The 19,137-nt window shown below is 46.9% G+C and overlaps 1 protein-coding gene across 1 annotated transcript in view; it reads right to left on the reverse strand.

Annotated features, from left to right (window-relative positions):
- Positions 1-9,140: 9,140 nt before the first annotated feature.
- The window catches only part of Map7 (microtubule associated protein 7), a 130,581-nt gene continuing 120,584 nt past the window's right edge, over positions 9,141-19,137 (reverse strand). Inside the window, exons 12-18 of the mRNA XM_052169418.1 lie at positions 17,236-17,410; positions 16,897-16,998; positions 16,491-16,541; positions 16,162-16,219; positions 14,493-14,592; positions 12,397-12,617; positions 9,141-10,793 (exon numbers count right to left, since the gene is read on the reverse strand). Of these exons, the coding sequence (XP_052025378.1) occupies positions 10,783-10,793; positions 12,397-12,617; positions 14,493-14,592; positions 16,162-16,219; positions 16,491-16,541; positions 16,897-16,998; positions 17,236-17,410 (718 nt within the window). The 3' untranslated portion in view covers positions 9,141-10,782. The remainder of the gene's footprint in view (positions 10,794-12,396; positions 12,618-14,492; positions 14,593-16,161; positions 16,220-16,490; positions 16,542-16,896; positions 16,999-17,235; positions 17,411-19,137) is intronic.

Below are 19,137 nucleotides of genomic sequence, written 5' to 3' on the forward strand. Positions count from 1 at the left end.
GTTATTACAGAGGAGGTCAGGACTGGAACTCAAGCAGGTCAGGAAGCAGGAGCTGTTGCAGAGGCCATGGAGGGATGTTCCTTACTGGCTTGCTTCCCCTGGCTTGCTCAGCCTGCTTTCTAATAGAACCCAGGAATACCAGCCCAGGGATGGCACCGCCTGCAATGTGCCCTCCCCCCTTGATCACTAATCGAGAAAATGCCCCACAGCTGGATCTCATGGAGGCACTTCCCTAGCTGAAGCTCCTTTCTCTGTGATAACTCCAGCCTGTGTCAAGTTGACACACAAAAGCAGCCAGCACACCAAGTGACAACATGTGTTTGTTGTCTTAGGACTCTGAGCAAGAGCTAAGCCAGTGTAAACAACATGCCCCCGGGCCTCCAAAACCTTGAGCTAAGCTACACAAACCTGTTGTCTTCCCCTCTTGTATATCTGTTGTGTTCTCAAACAAGACTGATGAATCATATAAACACATTTATGCAGTTCTGCTCACTTCCGAGAGGCAGACGCTTTCCTGCAATGTCAAATCTGTTTCATCAGTCCACATTTGTAGAAACTCAAATTCTTTTGGGGTGGAACATTCTGAAAGTCCTAAATTCTTGTCCTGTTCTGAAAACATTTCATAGTCATTTGTTTTCTTCTGCTCAAACATAAGACATCCACACAAGTAGACTGTGTTTTCATTAACCTTTATATCCCAAATTATGCATTTGGTATTCAAAGTATTCTGTACTGTTTAGCAATGATTGTTGTGTGGTGTCCTGATACTGCTTATATTCTAATGCTAATATTGCCCACCCCCCAGACCTGGTTGTCCCAGAGAGAGTCTACACTTAGCACAAGTGACACTGTGTGACCTTGCCCCCAAGTTATCTCTGATTGTTAAATAAGATGCCAACAGCTAATCGCTGGGCAGAAGAGGCATAGGTGGGGTTTAACATTCCAAGGCTCAGGGATGGAGGAGAACCACGAGGGGGCGAAGAAGAGGAAGAGTGGAAGAAGACGCTGTGGGCTATGGGTGTGTTAAAGAGAACATGGCTGATTGTGGTTAAGAGCAGCCCAGATGAGACATAGCAAGTGATAACTCGGGGTTATCGATAGGAACGTAGATTCTAACAGCATATAGAGCAGATGTCTGCCCTGCTCTTGTGCTGATTAAAGCTTATTGTCAATATAAAGGTTGTGTGTGTCTTTTATCAAAATTGAATTAAATCAAAATTTAATCCTTCTTTCTAGAACTCAATGGACTAAGTCGGGGTTGAAACCCCAGGTGAGGATTAAAAAATTCCTACAGCAAATCACAAAATCAGATTTTGTTTTGTTTGGTGAGGTGCTAGGGTGTGGACTTAGGGGCTCACACAAGGTTTTGAGCGAGCAGTCCACCACCCCTGTCCCACAGGATGACTGCTTTAGTAGGCGGCATAGAACAATGTTGAGTAGAAGATTCCAGCACATTGCCTTCTCAGAGGAATCAAGAGACGGGAGCAAGACTTAGACTCTCTTCTTCTCATCTCTTTTTTCTCTTCTCTCGTCTCTCTCCTCTTCTCATCTTTCTCCTTCTCTCTTCCCCTCATCTTCCTCCTCCTTCCTGTGATGAACCCACAGCTGTTCACCAACTATGTGGGAGTAATTCTTCTTTGTTAAACTTCCTTTCATGTACGGGGGAGGCAGAAAGACTGGGAGTTTAAACCTGGCCTGGACAATGAGGAAGACCTTGCTGTGGAGAGGGGCACCACTGCTGACTGCACAGAGCACAGGACTGGTGGTGAGGGCCAGGTGAGCGGGCAGTCCTGAGTGCAAGCACACAAGGAGACGGAGAGAAGGACAGAGGAGGACAGAGGACATGCCAGCATGTGAGGGCCATTACAGAGCACCGGCCGTGTGTGTCACATGTGAGGGCCATTTCAGAGCAGCGGCTGTGTGTGTCACATGTGAGGGCTGTTACACATCAGTGGCTGTGTGTGTCACATGTGAGGACCATTACAGAGCAGTGGCTGTGTGTGTCACATGTGAGGGCTGTTACACATCAGTGGCTGTGTGTGTCACATGTGAGGGCTGTTACACATCAGTGGCTGTGTGTGTCACATGTGAGGGCTGTTACGCATCAGCGGCTGTGTGTGTCACATGTGAGGGCTGTTACGCATCAGCGGCTGTGTGTGTCACATGTGAGGGCTGTTACGCATCAGCGGCTGTGTGTGTCACATGTGAGGGCTGTTACGCATCAGCGGCTGTGTGTGTCACATGTGAGGGCTGTTATACATCAGTGGCTATGTCTGTGTCTCTGAACGTGATTTGCTCACATCCACTTCCACCGCTAATTTTTTTTTTTTATAATAGGCACAGTGAACCTTCTGATCTATATAGTAAATGGCAATCTGGTAGGTCAGAGACCCTGACTCTGTAAGCGATTCGTGCTGTGCAAATGGTTTTTACTCATAGCATTTCTGTTCTTTGCCTAAAACTCGACTTCCAATCAGTGTCAGAAACCCAAGCCCTGCAACAAGGTAACAATAGAACTACTCAAGTTTTCTTCCTGTAATCTCACGGTTTCTCTTTTTACACTTAGATCACTGAGATCACTGAGCCTCAGGGACTTTATCTTCCTATATGATGTGAAACATGAAACAAAATTTAATCCTTTTTGCTAGATGACTAAGCAGTTGTCTCACTATTGTTTATTGAAATCCACTATTGGTCGCCATATTTTAAACATCGCCTTTATTATAGAATGCTGTCTTAGTTAGGGTTTCATTGCTGTGAAGAGACACCATGATCGTATCAACTCTTATGAAGGACAACATTGAATTGAGGGTGGCTCACAGGTTCTGACCTTCAGGCCATGGTCACCATGCTGGGAAGTATGGCGGCCTGCAGGCAGACTTGGGGCTGGACATGGAACTGGGAGTTCTACATCTTGATTCACAGGCAGTCGGAGAGACTGAAATGCCCTGACTCAGGCCACACGTGACTCAGGCCACACAAGAGCACACCTCTAAAGGAGGGAGGGTGGGGGGATTCTCAGATTGATTTTAACTTTTGTTTGAAAATGAAGTTAACATAGAACGGCCTGAACCAAGAAGAAAATGAATGTGTTGGTCTCAGTCCACTGTGGTCTTCTGTCTGTCTGTCTCTTTGTCTCTCTGTCTCTCTCCCTTCCTCCCATCCTCCTCCTTTCCTCCCTTCCATTCTCTCTTCCTCCGTTCCTCTCTCTCTCTCTGTGTGTGTGTGTGTGTGTGTGTCTCCCCCTTCCAAGACAGGGAATCTCTGTGTAACAGCCCTGGCTGCCCTGGAACTCACTCTGTAGACCAGGCTGGTCTCAAACTCACAGAACTTCACCTGCAGTCCACACTCAGTCTAGCTATGAACTAAAGTTATGCTGACATGTGTTAATTAAGTTTAGACAAGTAGTCCCACAACCAGAATAGATAACCTAGGAACTGTCCCATGCGTGTAGGATCGAGAGACTTCTGAGTTGGCAGACAATTAAATGGAGAAATTAAATGAAACTGTTCTGAGAACATTGTGCTGTCTGCTGGGATCGCTGTGTCCTGGTTAGTTTTCATGTCAACTGGATACTAGCTAGTGTCATCTGAGAGGAGGGGACCTCGACAGAAATTGGGCTGTAGGCAAAACTATGGAGTGTTTTTTATCTTAAACATCATCTCAAATCATTTAGGACAGTAACCTATGTGATTTACTACAGTTATGTATTTCATTGTAAAGGTGTCGATTTGTCATGAGCTGTTGCTTAGATCTTCCTGGTGTACTTTATATTTTAAACTATGTGTATCCCCTTACTACGAGCACTCAAAAGGAGTTATCAGCCGGGTGTGGTGGCTCAAGTTTATAATAACCTCAGAACTTGGGAGGTTGCGGCCAACCTAGGCTACACCGTTAGTTCTAGACCATATGCAGACCCTGTCACAAACACTAACAAACAAAAGAAGTATTAAATCGATTGAAGTGATAGAGGTAGAACACTCAGGGTCAACTGGCGCCTCAGGTTTTAAATGCTGGGCTCAGGTGGCCCAGCATTTACAGGGGGTTTTTGTTTGTTTGCTTTAACATTTGCTGCAATTCCACCAATGATTCAGAGAGAACCCTGAAACAAGGCCCAGGGCCCATCAGGAAACTTGCCTTCCTAATCAGGTGGACAAGAACCGAGGACTTTGTGTATAAGAAGGTGGGCCGGAGAGACTGCTCACCAGTTAAGAGTACTGACTGCTCTTCCAGAGGTCCTAAGTTCAAATTCCTGTAATCACACGGTGGCTCACAACCATCTGTAATGGGATCTGATGCCCTCCTCTTCTGGTGTGTCTGAAGACAGCAACAGTTTACTCATATACATAAGATAAATAAATCCTGCCTTCCTATCCCCAAGAAACTGCTATCATCTAAGCCACAGCAGCCAGAAGAGGCAGAGATAATGGGGCAGTCTGCACCTGCATCTGCCTGCTCGTACATTACAGGCAGGGGTTCAGTTGATTGAAATGAATCCTATTGTCAATCGTGGGAAACTAAAGATCCCCTCTGGGTAAATTGAGTGGATCCTCTCTGAGCACCGTAGCGCAGTTAGAGCAAAATTAGGGGAGCAGAAGTCCTTACTCCGGGCAGCTTCAGTGAGCATCCTGTCTACCGGAAAGGGTAGCAAGCTGATTCTGGGAATGAAGATAAAATGACCAGACTGCCTATGAAAACTGACTGATCATCCTAGTAGCTCACTGCCGCCACCTCCTGGAGATCGTTGGCATTTGTAGGAGACAGAAATACATCTCAACGTAAAATATAAGCAGAAAAAGTTGAATTAGGAACCGCCAGATTGACTTCCAGAGTGGTTGTACCAACTTGCAATCCCACCTGCAGTGGAGGAGTGTTCCTCTTTCTCCACATCCTCGCCAGCACCTGTTTTCTCCTGACTTTTTGATCTTAGCCATTCTGACTGGTGTGAGGTGAAATCTCAGGGTTGTTTTGATTTGCATTTCCCTGATGACTAATGATGTTGAACATTTCTTTAGGTGCTTCTCAGCCATTCCATATTCCTCAGGTGAAAATTCTTTGTTTAGCTCTGTACCCCTGAGGCGGTTCCTCAGAAAACTGGGAATGATACTTCCGGAGGACCCCACTATACCACTCCTGGGCATATACCCAGAGGATTCCCCAGCTTGTAATAAGGACACATGCTCCACTATGCTCATAGAAGCCCTATTTATAATAGCCAGAAGCTGGAAAGAACCCAGATGTCCCTCAAACGGAGGAATGGATACAGAAAATGTGGTATATATACACAATGGATTCAGCCATTAGAAACAATGAATTCATGAAATTCTTAAGACAAATGGATGGAACTGGAGAACATCATACTAAGTGAGGTAACCCAGTCTCAAAAGAACAATCATGGTATGCACTCACTGATAAGCGGATATTAGCCCAGAAGGTTGGAATACCCAAGATACAATTCACGTATCAAAAGATGCCCAAGAAGGAGGAAGGAGTGGCCCCCAGTCCTGGAAAAGCTCAGTGCAGCAGTGTAGGGGAATACCAGGACAGGGAAGCGGGAAGGGGTGGATAGGGGGACAAGGAAGGAAGAGGGCTTATGGGACTTTCAGGGAGGGGGGATCCAGGAAAGGGAAACTCACTTGAAATGTAAATAAAGGATATATCAATAATAAAAAAAGTTGAATTAATGTAGAGGCTTATTTCTTTAATCTCAACACCTAGGAAGTAGATGCAGGCTGGGGAGTGGTGGCACATGCCTTTAATCCCAGCACTTGGGTGGCAGAGGCAGGCAGATTTCTGAGTTCGAGGCTAGCCTGGTCTACAGAGTGAGTTCCAAAAAAAGGAAGTTGATGCAGGTGGATTGCTATAGGTTAGATACCAGCTTGGGCTACATAGTATGTGGTGTCTAATTAGTCCCAGTGGACTTGGGTCACGTCTGCGAAGGTCTGTGGATGGTTCTTGGTCCTCAGAGAATTTGCTCTGGGCAGGGTAGTGGCAGTGGTGGTAGCTGCTACAAGCCAGAAATGCTCCCTGGCTGCGGTGGTTTCTTTTCAAATAGAGAATGCTTACAAATGGAGCAACCATTGTGTAAAATCTCTATCTCCACAGCATTCCGTTTGTAAGGAACCTTGGGAAAGGGAGAAAGAGAGAGGAGAGAAGAGAAAAGAGCGAGAGTGTGAGAAACGGGAAGGGCCTGAGGCTTTGCAGTGTCCCCCTCTGCCTGCTGGGCCTCTCTCCAAGCTTGCAGTCATATCCCCTGGGGTGGTTTGAATTCCAGATAAATTGAGGAGCTATGTCTCCATGGTAACAGTAAGGAGAAGAAAATGGGGGAGGGGGGAACAAGTTAATATTTGCAGCCCATGACCGTTGATGTGTGCTGGCTTCATTCATAACACTGTCACAGGGCTAAGGTAGGCCCAGCCATCCGACTCCTGGTGTTTTAGTTCTCAGTTTTTATACATTCTCCTTTCGGCACGGATAGTGTTAGCCACAGAGCTTTGTAGCACCATCCTTTGGCTGTGTCTGGCAAATGGAGCACAGATTCCAGAGTCAGCTCCAGCCCCGACCTCACCCTCACGTGGTTATCTAAAGTCCTCTGTTTCTTCTTCTCTGAATAATACCTACCTTCACCAGGTTTTGGGAGGATTCAATCAAGGTCCCTGAGGCTTGCCCCCGGAATATGCTCTAAAGAGAGGTGGCCATTAGTTATGCATATTGCTGCAGACTCTGCTTAAAACTTAAACATTCGGGCTGGAGAGATGGCTCAGCGGTTAAGAGCACCAACTGCTCTTCGGAAGGTCCTGAGTTCAAATCCCAGCAACCACATGGTGGCTCACAACCATCCCTAACAAGATCTGACTCCCTCTTCTGGAGTGTCTGAAGACAGCTACAGTGTAGTTATATATAATAAATAAAATCTTAAAAAAAAAACCAAAAACTTAAGCATTCTTGTTTTGATTGACAGGAAATAACCTGGAGCCGATCATCAGAAGAAAGGGTAGGCATGGCAGCACGGGCCTTTCAAGGAGCACTCAGGAGGTAAGGGCGGGCCATCGGGGTTACACAAATTAACCCTGTCTCAGAACCTCTCTCAATTACTGCTCTTCCACCCCAAGCCCCAACAAGAGAAACAGATTTTTAGCAGTTTAGCCTTATCAGTGTGGTTTATGTCTAGAGTTAGATGCCTTCTGGATTATTTGGCTTTAAGAGGCATAATAAAGGCTCCCATTTTCACGGCCTTATTGTGTGGATGACAAGATATTTTCAAATATCTTGTCAGGTTGCCATGCCTTTTCTATTTTATTGTTATTTGCAGGCTGTCAGACAGGCAGATCCCAGGCTCCAGAGTCACAGCTCGGAGTGTACACACACCCACACAAAAGGTCCTGCAGGCTCAGCCTGTGTGCTTTGTTAAGGCAACCCTGTCACTTCCATCTGGAGAGTAAGGAGGTCATTATCCAGAGGGGACTGGGGAGCACCAGGAAACAGGACTGTGGGGAGTCGCATTGTCACAGAGGGAGGCAGGGAGAGGGGCCCCCAGCACCCAGCACTCAGCCAGCCTTTGACAAGGAAAGAACTGAAGGGCTGGCCTTATCTCTGTGATTCTAGGAAAGAATGCTCCCCAGAGACTTCAGCCTGCAGGAGTCCCCGCTGGGGCTCAGTAAGTCCACAAACAGCTCTCACGGTCTGGTGGTTCTTTGAAAGTCTTGGGGACAAAGTGTATCATGGTCTGGACAGAGATCTGCTGACTAGAGAGATATGGACAGATCAGAGCTGTGGGAACCAGGCAGGGGCTCTGGAGGCTTGAAGATCTAATCTGTGTCTAGAGGCCCTTTGAAGAGTAACTGGGTCCCCCAAGTTACTAATGTTTACCCCAAGGAGCTGGCAGAACTGGGGGGGCTCACTTCAGGTACTCCAGGTAAATATGGCCACTATTAGAGTCAGAAGTGAACACTTCCTAGTTCCTTCCTCAGAAGGGTTACCATGGATCAAACACAGCTTAAACTTGGGTCAAAGTACCAGTAAGGATCTTTATGTTACTTCAACACACATACACACACTACACGCACATTCATACACCACCCACAAACAAATATACCCACACATATTCACACACCACACACATTCACATACCCCCCACACAAACCACACAATATACACCCACACATATTCACATACCACACAATAGACCCATACTATATACATATATATGTACACACACACACACACATGTACACACACAATGAGTGAGAGAGAGGCTGGATTTTAAGAATCCTCTGGGATGATTGCTCAGTCAACCTCACACCACACTAACTGAACGGTTCCAGAGAAGCAGCTGAGCAATGTGTCCTGCAGACTCCCAGGCTGGCTTGTAGCTTTGCCATCTGTCCTTCAATTAACTCCACAACTGTGGGGCATAGTTAATGCCCTGGACCCTGCTCTGATATTCCTAACCCCTCTTCTCTGGCATCTTCTGTGAAGGCAGCTCCTGGAGGAAAAGCCATTGCTAAATAAAGCCAGAACATGGCTTGCTCCGCCCCTTCTGTGCAGAGTGCCTCGCCTCTCCCTCTTCCTCCCAGAGCTTCCAGCGGCCAAGGCTGATGGAGACTTGTGGGGAAGCTGTCAGCATCCCTGGTGTCAAGAGGGCAAGCGGGTGGAAGGACGTTAGGAAATGCCTCAAATCCACTGAAATAACAAGAAACTCTTGGGAGAGCCCGAAGGGAGATCAAATACAATGGTACAGTCGCTCCTCTCCCCTTAGCTCACCGGGCATTATGTACGGAATGGGCATCTAATGATGCAAAAATACTCATGCCACTCGGGGCACTGCTAGAAACCAACCAAGCAGTGACAGCCCTTCCCAAAGCCGTCTTTCTCATGCATATCAAAACATCACATCATTTATTGAGTAATTACTAAATAAATAATCCACTCTGTATTTGAAAATTACCACATACTTAGAAAATGGCACTGAAGTTAAATGGAATGTCATCTGAAGACTCGGCGCCGGCTATGGGGCAGAGGTGCAGTTTGGAAGCGGGAAGATTAGCCTCATGGCTGAGGAGTCCCTCTGTGCACACAGGGTATGGGCGAGCGTGCGCCTGTGTATATTTACCAGAATGAAGTCAAATCACAGGAAGTCCTAAGGTAAAACTATATCAAACATTTTATTTGTATTTTGTTTGGTAGATTTAAATAAATAGAACAAATTTACTGAACAGATTTTTTTAATACACTATCTAGATGTACAAGGACAACCAAATAGGGAAACCCCAAAAATCGATGTTTTAACAATGTTTTACAAACGGTTGGTAAAGATTGTATGCTTGGACTTAAAAGAACCCCAACGGATGAATAGTCTCCCATTAAATCTTGTAGATTCACCAATTGCTCTTAGTATAAAACCAAGAGTAGGAGGGATACACCATTGCCCTTGGCGTTCCGTCTCCGTCTCTCATTGGTCGTCTCTTGAGTGGGAAAATAAATTGAATTTATATTAGCAAGTGAAAGTGCAAATTTGTACAGCAGGGCTGAGCAGCGAGAATGAAGAAAGATTAGACAGGAGAAGCCGACAGTCCCTGTACACTGAGGACACCTGTGACGGGCCTTTGTCCCCTGACGTCGACATGACATCATTTATTTTTCATTGCTCTGAAACGAGCAGAACCAAATTCTTTGATCTAAAGGAATATTAAATATTTACTTCCCCACATCATTCCTGATCACGTAAGGCAGAGAGAGAGGTCCCACCATCGCTGGTGGTGGCAGCAGCATACAAACTTCAGAGAGCCCCACAAGGACTTCCACGCTCCACAGCAGCAGGCGGCGGAGTGTGTCCACTGGAGATGTCTGCGCCCTGTCTTGTTCTAATTTATCTAGCAGAAAAAGCTTTTATAAATACATCACTTAAAAAAAAAAAGAGGTCAACTGAGCCAGGCGGGGTTGGCACACGCCTTTGATCTCAGCACTTGGGAAGCAGAGGCCAGTGGATCTCTGTGAGTTCGAGGTCAGTCTGGTCTGCAGAGCCAGTTCTAGGACAGCCAGGGCTACACAGAGAAACCTGTTCTCTAAAAAGTAGGGGGGAAAAAAACCCCAAAAACAGGGAACAAAGAGAGGACAGCAAATTATTTTCTTGCTCTGAAAAAAATGTTTTCACATTTTCATATTGGTCAGTATAGTTCTGTAAAAGGAGTCTCAGAAGACTGTGGCCACGGTCTGCAGTACGCCTGTGACAGCTGTTTATGAGCCAGGTCACCTGGCCACCTGCTGCCTCTACAAACTGCTTCTGCAGTAATATTTAAACAATCAGGTTTGTTTAAATTCCCTCCACTCAGTCTACTTGGAGGGCGAAGAGGTACTGATGGTCAAGTATTACATTGTAAAACGTATTTTATTTTTGCCAATCTTATATATTGAAGTTTAAAATTCAAAAAAGGTCTGTGTGATAATTATGCCTTGCCAGTCCATTTCTTTGTATAATGAAATGCTCTTTAGTTTTTTTTTTTGTTTGTTTTTTTTTTTAAGGACGCAGAAAAATATTGATTTACTAAGAAGGAGGAACACGCTGGAAAATGCCATCTCAGGGTTTCAGATTAAGGAGCATTTCTTTCTATTGGCGAAAATGATTAGAAAAGCTACCAAGTCTGTTGTCTTTAGCTGGCTTTAATACATCTTTTAAAAATGATGGTCAAGAACTCTTTAGAAAACCGGAGGGAGGGGCTCCTTTGGAGCCTGAAATTCCATTCGTTGTAGAAAATGTTTGTTTTGGTTCTTCAGAGGAAATGCTCATATAACTTCTACAATGAGGAGACAGAAAAGAGAACAGATTAATATAACCCATCTAAAATTGAATACTATGGCAATAGCTTATATTTATAAAAAAGAAAACCCCACCATGCCTTTCTATATAGCATCATATATAAGAACAGTCAGCCGTGCTAGAAGTACGGCTCAGCCAGTGGTAAAGCACTTGCCTAGTGTACATGAGGCTCTGGGTTACTCAGTACCACAACAACACAACCAAACACAGACATCAAACCAGGAGACTGTGTTGGGCTCATAAGCATATCTGAGGGCAGCACTAGGAAAAATGCAGACCCTTTCTGTCAGCATAGGGGACACCCCTGACTTAGAAACACCTTGCTTAGGTCATTTAAACCCATAACCTCTGAGAAAACCACTGTCGTTGGTCCTGTGTCCTCAGTGTTCAACACTTAGGGCTCTAAACTTCAAAGGAGGGCGAAGGAATGTTTATAAATGAATGGCTACCCCAAGGAACAGTGCAGCGCTTGAGATCGGAGCCTAGACTACTTCTTGAAGATGGTGGAAGGAAAAGGATGATTTAAAACACAGGGAAGCAGAGTGCCAGGTGGGAGCTGTTCCTCCCGGCACGTACGGGGTAGGACAAATCAGGAAGCGGCAGGCGCCGGTGTTTCCAGCAGCAGAACATTAAACAGGCTGCTTTGAAGACTTAGCAATCACAAAGCCAGGTGGTATGACCTAGAAGACATTCCACTAAGGCCGGTAACATCCCAGAGGAGAGAAGGAGACCGGTTCCTCAGGGGCCTCTTCCTAGTCAAAGTTGTTATGGCTTCACAGACAGTTTAACCATAGTCCTCTACTGACTCCACTTCAGTATCTGGAACTTGGCCAGTTCTCTACCTAGGAACAGTATGAGGAAATGCTGATAAACTTGATCTTCTGGGAAGGTAGGCAGACCAAACCCAGGCTTGCTGAGGGTGTGAGCGAGCTAGCCTATCCCACTTGCCCTGATGGCTGGGACTGAGTTATGGAGCTGGTAATGACCACCGAGCAGTAAAGCGTGATGTGCCTCTTTATTTCGGCTAGCTATTGTTCTCTTTGTATGAAGACATCAGGTCAACTTGACTCGAGGACTGTGTGAGAGAGGCATAGGCAGGCTCAGCCACCATGAACGTGGAGTAGAAGAACCCAGGCTCAGTGGGAGCCTGGCTTGGAGTTTGGTTCTTACTACTGCTATCCTATCTATCCTATCTGCATCGTTTTGGGTTTTAAAAAGATGGAAAACATGTGGAACAAGGTTAGCAAACCCAAATGAGAAAAATGGCAAGAGAGCCCAAGGCAGTCTGGAAGTATTGATGACCCACGGAAGAGGGACAAAGCCCAGAGAAGTCTAGTCCAACATGGAGCCTGTCTGGTGCTTGGCACGAGTGCTGTTTGACAAGGCTGGTCTTTGACCTGGTCTTTGGGTACTTGAGACTGAGAGGGAGGCAGGAAGGGCCTAGGCGTTACCCAGGGCATCTCAAAATTCGGCTTCCATGATCACCCACAATCTTATCTACAGTGGCTTCCTCGTTCCCTCAAAGAACAAAACAACCATTCACTCTGATGACTACACAAAGCAGTTGACAACTAGCTCACCTGCGGTCTGTTGTGTCTGCACTCCGTCCACCTGAGTTAGGGGCCCAAGTGTCCCTTCATCGTTAAAGGCCAAAATTGGTTTCAAAGGAATTTCTGGGTTCTCACTGGTGACATCTAATCTGGACGCTTTTGATCCAACAGGCAAGTTTATAATTTCTTCAAACTTTTCACTTTGTACAGACATTCCATTTTCATTTGGCTGCTTTTCCACATCTGGAGAACTGGGGTTGTGAAAGGTCAGACATGGGATGAATTAAAATGAAGCTTATTTTTATAACAATTATTTTAAAATCAGTTTACGGCTTTGAAATAAAATAGAAACTTGGGGAGGGGCATAAAATGGCTCAGGAGGTGGAAGCACTTCCTGCCAGATGAAAACCTGAACATTACAAGATTGTCCCCTAGCCTCCGCACGTGTGTCCTCCAATAATAGTAATAAAGAAAGATGCAACACTGACCATATCATTATTAGCAAATACAGATAGGGAGCTGTGACAAATTTGCATCTTCAATTTGAAAATCTTATAACACTTATCGAATAGGACAATTTTTTAGAATAGGTCATTACAACGGAAACAGGTCATCATCAGTTCTTCAATTTTTTATTTTTACTTTATTTTGAGACAGGGTAACTCTACGTAGTCCTGGCTCTCCTGGAACTTATTATGCAGACCAGATGGGCCCTGAATTCACAGAATCCACCTGCCTCTGCCTGGGATGAAAGACATGCACCGCCATGCCCGACTCTCAAGTCTTAAAGATAAATTAAATTACATTTATTTATTTGTGTGCCATTCCATGGTGTGCAAGAAGAGGTTGGAGGGCAGCCGGAGGAGTCAGTTTTCTCTTTCTGAAGTGTGGGTCCTGAAGATGGAACTCAGGTCATCAGGACTGATGACCCTCACTTCTACCTGCTGACCATTTTACTGGTCCCACCCTTTTTTAACTCTATGTGAGTCTGGGCATGGTGGTAGACACCTACAGTACTAGCGCTCAGGAGGCAGAGGCAGGGGAATCTCTGCAAATGAGGCTAGCCTGGTCTACACAGTGAGTTACAGGTCAACAAGTCTGAGAACCTGATGCCCATAAAATTCTCTATGCTTTTCATGGGGAATCTGTTATGCAGAAAGAATATGGGTGAGGAGAGGGCTCGGGGCTTGAAGATCTTGGCAGGGACGCAGTGGGTGGAGGACAGGGTGGGGTGGGAGGCTAGGGGGGATGGGGTGGGGGTTGAATCCTTATACATGGCTGGTGAAGATGCAAATTAGTTCTCATTGTCCCTGCATGAAGACAGGGTCTCAACCTAGAGGTGAGGCGGAGGCAGGGTAACCTTGAATATCAGATACCCCTGTCTCAATATTCCAAGTTCTGGGATTATAAGTGTGTGCCACTGTGATCTACTTTTCTTGTTTGTGTTTCACGTGTTTTTCCTTGTTGTAGTGTTGGGGGTGGGTGGGTCTCACTCTGTAGCCCAGGCTGGCCTCAAACCCAAATTCTTTAGTCTCCTATGTGCTGGAATCAGTCACGAACCAACCATCCTATCTGTGTTGGGTTTAATCAGTCTCGCTCTGTGGTGCTGACCAGTCTCAGATCTCCAACAATCTCCTGCCTCAGTTTCCTTAAGTCCTGGGATTACTGTACCCAGCTTTTCTGTACATCAGAAACTGTGGCATTCGAAGCACTCTTGGTACAGGATGAACGGGACCCCCTTCCCCTTCCTCTCCATCTCTGTTCTCCACAGACCGCTCTGCTTTGAGCTTTCTCTGTGGCCCACATGGCCTTGCATTTTTAATTCTGCTTTAGATTTCCAAGATGCCAGGGTGGCCAGCCTGCACTGGTGAGGTCGGCCGGCTGTTGGTTATTGTCCTTATGACGCACTCAGATCTCACCATGAGGAGTAAAGAAAAAGGGACTCCCCTTTTCTTAGAGATACAAGTTCTACAAAAAATTAAGGAGAAAAATAAACCTTCCTGTTAAACTCTGGCATTCTACCTGGGTGGGGTGAACACGGCACTTTGTAATACGCGCGCGCGCGCGCACACACACACACACACACATCTTCCCTCAGTGAAAAAGGCCTCAGTTGCTGAGCTCACCTCTCTGTGGTTCCTTTGGACAGCTGTGAAGCGACTCCTTGTGGGCTCTCTGCAGACTCTCCGTTTCCTGGAGAGTTCATCTGTGGCAGTGCAGACACCTCTGCATGCACAAGGGGAGCAAACCGTTACTAACATGCCGCCATCAAACCACTCCCTAGGACCAGAACCTGGATCTCTCACCTGACGGTACAACTCACTGCCTGTGGGACGCTGGGCAAGGGAAACCCTAATCCTTCCTGGATAACAGGACCTGCCTGACAGGCTACTAAATGCGTTAACACAAGCAAAGTTTTCACTGAAGGGCAGAAATAACTGTTACTGTTGCTTTTGTTTGTACTAAGTTAGTTCTGGACATAAACACTGAAATCAAACCAACTGATGGAGTGGCTGACTGACTTGACTGGCTGACACGGAACACTTTTACTGAAGGATTCAAAGCAAATCACCATAGAAGAGGAAGCCACGCTTCACAAACTCAGTTGAATTCAGTCACACTTAGAAGGATGTGACCGCACAAATGGAGGCCCACAGTGTGTGTCCCTCGCTTTACCACCTAATTTGCGACTCAGCATTAGGAGTCCAGCTTAAGGCAACCCTATTGACATCTGACTCAAACCTAGGGTGGGCTATCTTAAAATGTCTGATAATCCTTGACTGCCTGTGTTGGCAGTAACGGTCTTGGAAACACCATGTTACGCAGTGGGGCTGGGGGAGCTGGCGCTCTGGGACGGCTGGAGATTCAATTCCGAGCAAAACAAAGCAAAGCAGATCTGTGGTGACAGGGTTAACACAGGAATGCTCTCTGGACAGAGCAACTAGTGCATTAGTGACCAAGCACGAGATTGCCACTGTCCAAGACCCTCACACAGAGATGAAACTGATCCTAGATGGGACTACAGAAATGTAGGCTGATTGCATTTTTATTTAAGCTACTTTTGTTTTAAGATCTCCAAGAAACAGTAACTTGCCCAAAGACCACAGTTACAAGTTGAATAACAAGTTATGATGAAATCAGCATGTTTTAAAGTGTACCTCTCTCTTGAAGTCAGGATTAAGAGAGATGATGTTTAAATCTTTTATTCTAAGACTTGTCATAAATACAAGTTATGGACGTGTAAATTTCAGTTGAGGGTTAGTAATGCAGGCCCGGTAACACTAGCACTTGGGAGTCTGAGGAAGGAAGACAAGGAGTTCGAGATTTTCCTCAGGTGCACCGAGAATCCAGATCTAGACTGTACAGAAACTACAGAATGAGACAGTTTAAACTAGTTTAAACAAAATCCCCAAACAGACAAAATCCTATCAAGATGTGTACATTTAAAGTCACCCATTAGACCAGGGGCTCTCGGCCTTCCTAACGCTGAAACCCTTTCATACAGTTCCTCATGCTGTGGCCATCCATCTCAACCAAAAATATTTTTGCTGCTTCATAACTGTAATTTTGCTACTGTTATGAATCATGATGTAAATATCAGCTATATGACCCCCTAAGGGAGTGTGACCCTCAGGCTGCAAACCATCGCCTTAGGGGCTGGAGAGATGGCTCAGCAGTTACAGTCAGCCACACCAGGCAGTTTGCAGCCAGCTGGAACTAACTCCAGGAGATCTGACATCCTCTCCTGGCCTCTGTGGGCACACACATGCACATGTGCGCTGACAGAAGAAGTACCTGTCTCTCCAGCGAGAACTCCTTTGGCTACGTCACCATTTCTTTGCTCAGTGGTTTTCTAAAAAGAGAAAGAAACCAATATAAGAATTTTAAAGGGACGTTCCTAGTGGTAGAGTGCTCACTGGAGTACCTGTGAGGGCCTAGGTTTGATCGCTAAGCAGGGAGGTGACTGGAAAGGAAATAAAGTTAGAGCCAGCAGGGCCCAGGCCAGCAGTCCCCAGCCCTTGGGAAATAGGCAGGCATTATATGATCAAGGTCAAGGTCAGCGAGGCCAGCCTGAGGGCCCTGCCTCCCACAACAGAAGAGTGCTAGAAAGGCCATGCCAGCACCTTATCGGCTGCCTCCGTCCTCCTGGTTCTTCTCATAATCTCTTCAAGTCGCTGCAAAAAAGCACACAGAAGGCCGATGAGATACACAAAGCACCCCAGCCTGGCACATGCCAGCGATAAACAAAACAGTAGCAGATTATTAAAACGTGGAGAAAATATAATTCACTGTTCTTCGTCCTAATTGGAGTTATTAATAGAGGTTGGAACCATTTTAACTGCTGTGGTAGGACAACTTGCTTTGGGGAAGGAGGAAATTCTGGCAACTTTCTTGGAATACCGAGGGCCATTTCTTGGGCAAGGGTAGGACATTTTGTTCCTGACCGTTTGTTCTCGGCTTCAGGCAACTCGAGACCCAGGAAGGAGGCAGAACCATGCGGGTGCGGTTCCGACCCGGCCCAGGCCCTACCTTCTTCCTCTCCAGGCGCTCCTGCTCTTCTTTCTGGAAATGCTTCTCCCGTTCCTGCCGAGCTCTCTCTGCCTCCTCCCGGACTCGGGCTTCCTCTTCTTTCTGGAAACAGATCACTACCACTGCTGATGCCCGGTCTGGCAACCCCGCCCACCTTTGCAAACCCCTCTTCTGCTTAGCAGCCCTGACGGTCTGGGAGCGAATCCCGGTGGAGCGGCTGCCAGCTTGGGCTCTGCACCCCGCTCCTGTGCAAAGGGCCCCTGGCTCGGGCAGCCCACACCCGCTCTGCACCCCATTCATCTGGGCACAGCCCCGGCTGGGCTGGGGCAGGGCGCACACCTGCTTCTGCAGGCGCTCCACCTCCTCCCTCTCCGACCGCTCCCTCTCCTCCTCCGCCAGCCGAAGCGCCAGCTCCTCCTTCTCTCGCGCCTGCTCCGCTTCCAGCCTGCGGGCTTCTTCTTCCCGGCGACTTCGCTCCTCAGCCACCCTTCGGGACAACTCCTCTATCTTTTGTCTGGGAAAAGACATGAAGGAAGGCGCTTCTTTGAAGAGAGGCCGGGTCTGGCAAGGGCAACAGGTCAAAGCCCCGGAGGAAGCCACAGTCTACCATGGCTATGGAACCTTTGCTGCTCCGCGCCCCAACCCCCTATGGCTTCATTTTTGTCAGAAGCAGCGATCACCCAATGATATTTGGGGGGTAACTTGCTTTTCCAGAGAGTCTACTATTCATTTTTAAAGGGGGAGACTTGAATATCTGAACATAGATTATTTTTAGCAATTACCATGAATGTTAAATAATTACACCTGAATAAGAAATCTAACACAAAATTCCATGTGTAGGGAATTTTGCCTGTATATCCCCATATTCAGGCTCTACATGTATGCTTGGTGCCTGCAGAGTCCAGCTCAGGGCCTCTGGAGAAACACTCAGTGCTCTTAACTGCTAAGCCATCTCTCCAGAACCAAAACAACCTTTGAAAATGAGATTAATAATGTCTGTATCAGGTCAGGAGGAAGTCGGGCCATATAAGCTCCTTGTGGACTGAAGGGTGTGCACGGCCAAGAGGGTGGCCCCCAGCAGGCCTGAGGGTCCCCAGATCTGTCAGGAACAACTGCTAACACTAGCCTTACCAGGCCCAGGTTCAGCACATCATCACAGTTAGTGTTGATGGACAACTGGACAGTCCGGGACCTGAGATGGGAGTGTGGCAGTTGAGGGACTGAGGGACTGTCTCCATCAGACTGGAATGTGGGCCTGTCTGTGAGGGACTGTCTTGGCTGTTAACCGTGTAACAGAGCCCAGGCAGCTGCAGGCAGTGCTTGCTGTCTATGAAGGCTAGCAATGCATGAGCCAGTGAGTGAGCCTGCGAGGCGAGCACATTCCTCAGTGGGTGCAGCTTGGGGGCGGGGGCTTCTTGAGTTGCTACCCTGGCTTTCCTCACAGACAGACTCGTGCCAAGCATAAGCCAAATGAGCTGATTCCTCCTCTACATTGCTTTAGGTCAGAGTGTTATAACAGGCTGTAACCAGAACACTGTCTGTCTGTCCGTCTGTCTGTCCATGCCCATGGCTGTGGTGTTTTGAGCAGTGGCCCCCAGAGGCTCATACATTTGAATACTTAGTCACTGGGGAGTGGCACTACTCGGGAGGGATAAGAGGTGTGACCTCTTGGAGGAAGTGTGGCACCGGGGATGGACTTTTGGCCCAGTGTCTCTCCCTTCCTACTGCCTGTGGATTTCTATGAAGAACTCTAAACTACTCCTCCAGCGCCATGTCTGCCTGTGTGCCGCCATGATGAGAATGGATTAAATCTCTGAAGCTGTAAGCAAATCCCAATGAAATGCTTTTCTTTATCAGTTACTATGGTCATGGTGCCTCTTTTCAGTAGTAAAACAGAAGTTGGTACCAGGAGTGGGGCATGCAGAGATATTCCTTCTAAGGCGAAAGATAAGTTATCGCACCTGACCCCTCCCACTACCAAGAAAGAGGCCCAGTGTTTAGTGGGCCTATTTGGATTCTGGGGACAGCACATTCCCCACCTGGGTGTGTTACTGACCCATATACCGAGTGACTCAGAAAGTTGATAGCTTTGTGTGGGGCCTGGCACAGAGACGGCTCTACAACAGGTCCAGGCTGCTGTGCAGGCTGCTCTACCTCTTGGCCCATATGATCCAGCAGACATGATGGTACTTTAAGTGTCAGTGGCTGGGAACAAGGGTTGCTATTTGGAGCCTTCGGCAG

Source organism: Apodemus sylvaticus, chromosome 23, assembly GCF_947179515.1.
Source record: "Apodemus sylvaticus chromosome 23, mApoSyl1.1, whole genome shotgun sequence".
Taxonomy (NCBI): Eukaryota; Metazoa; Chordata; class Mammalia; order Rodentia; family Muridae; genus Apodemus; species Apodemus sylvaticus.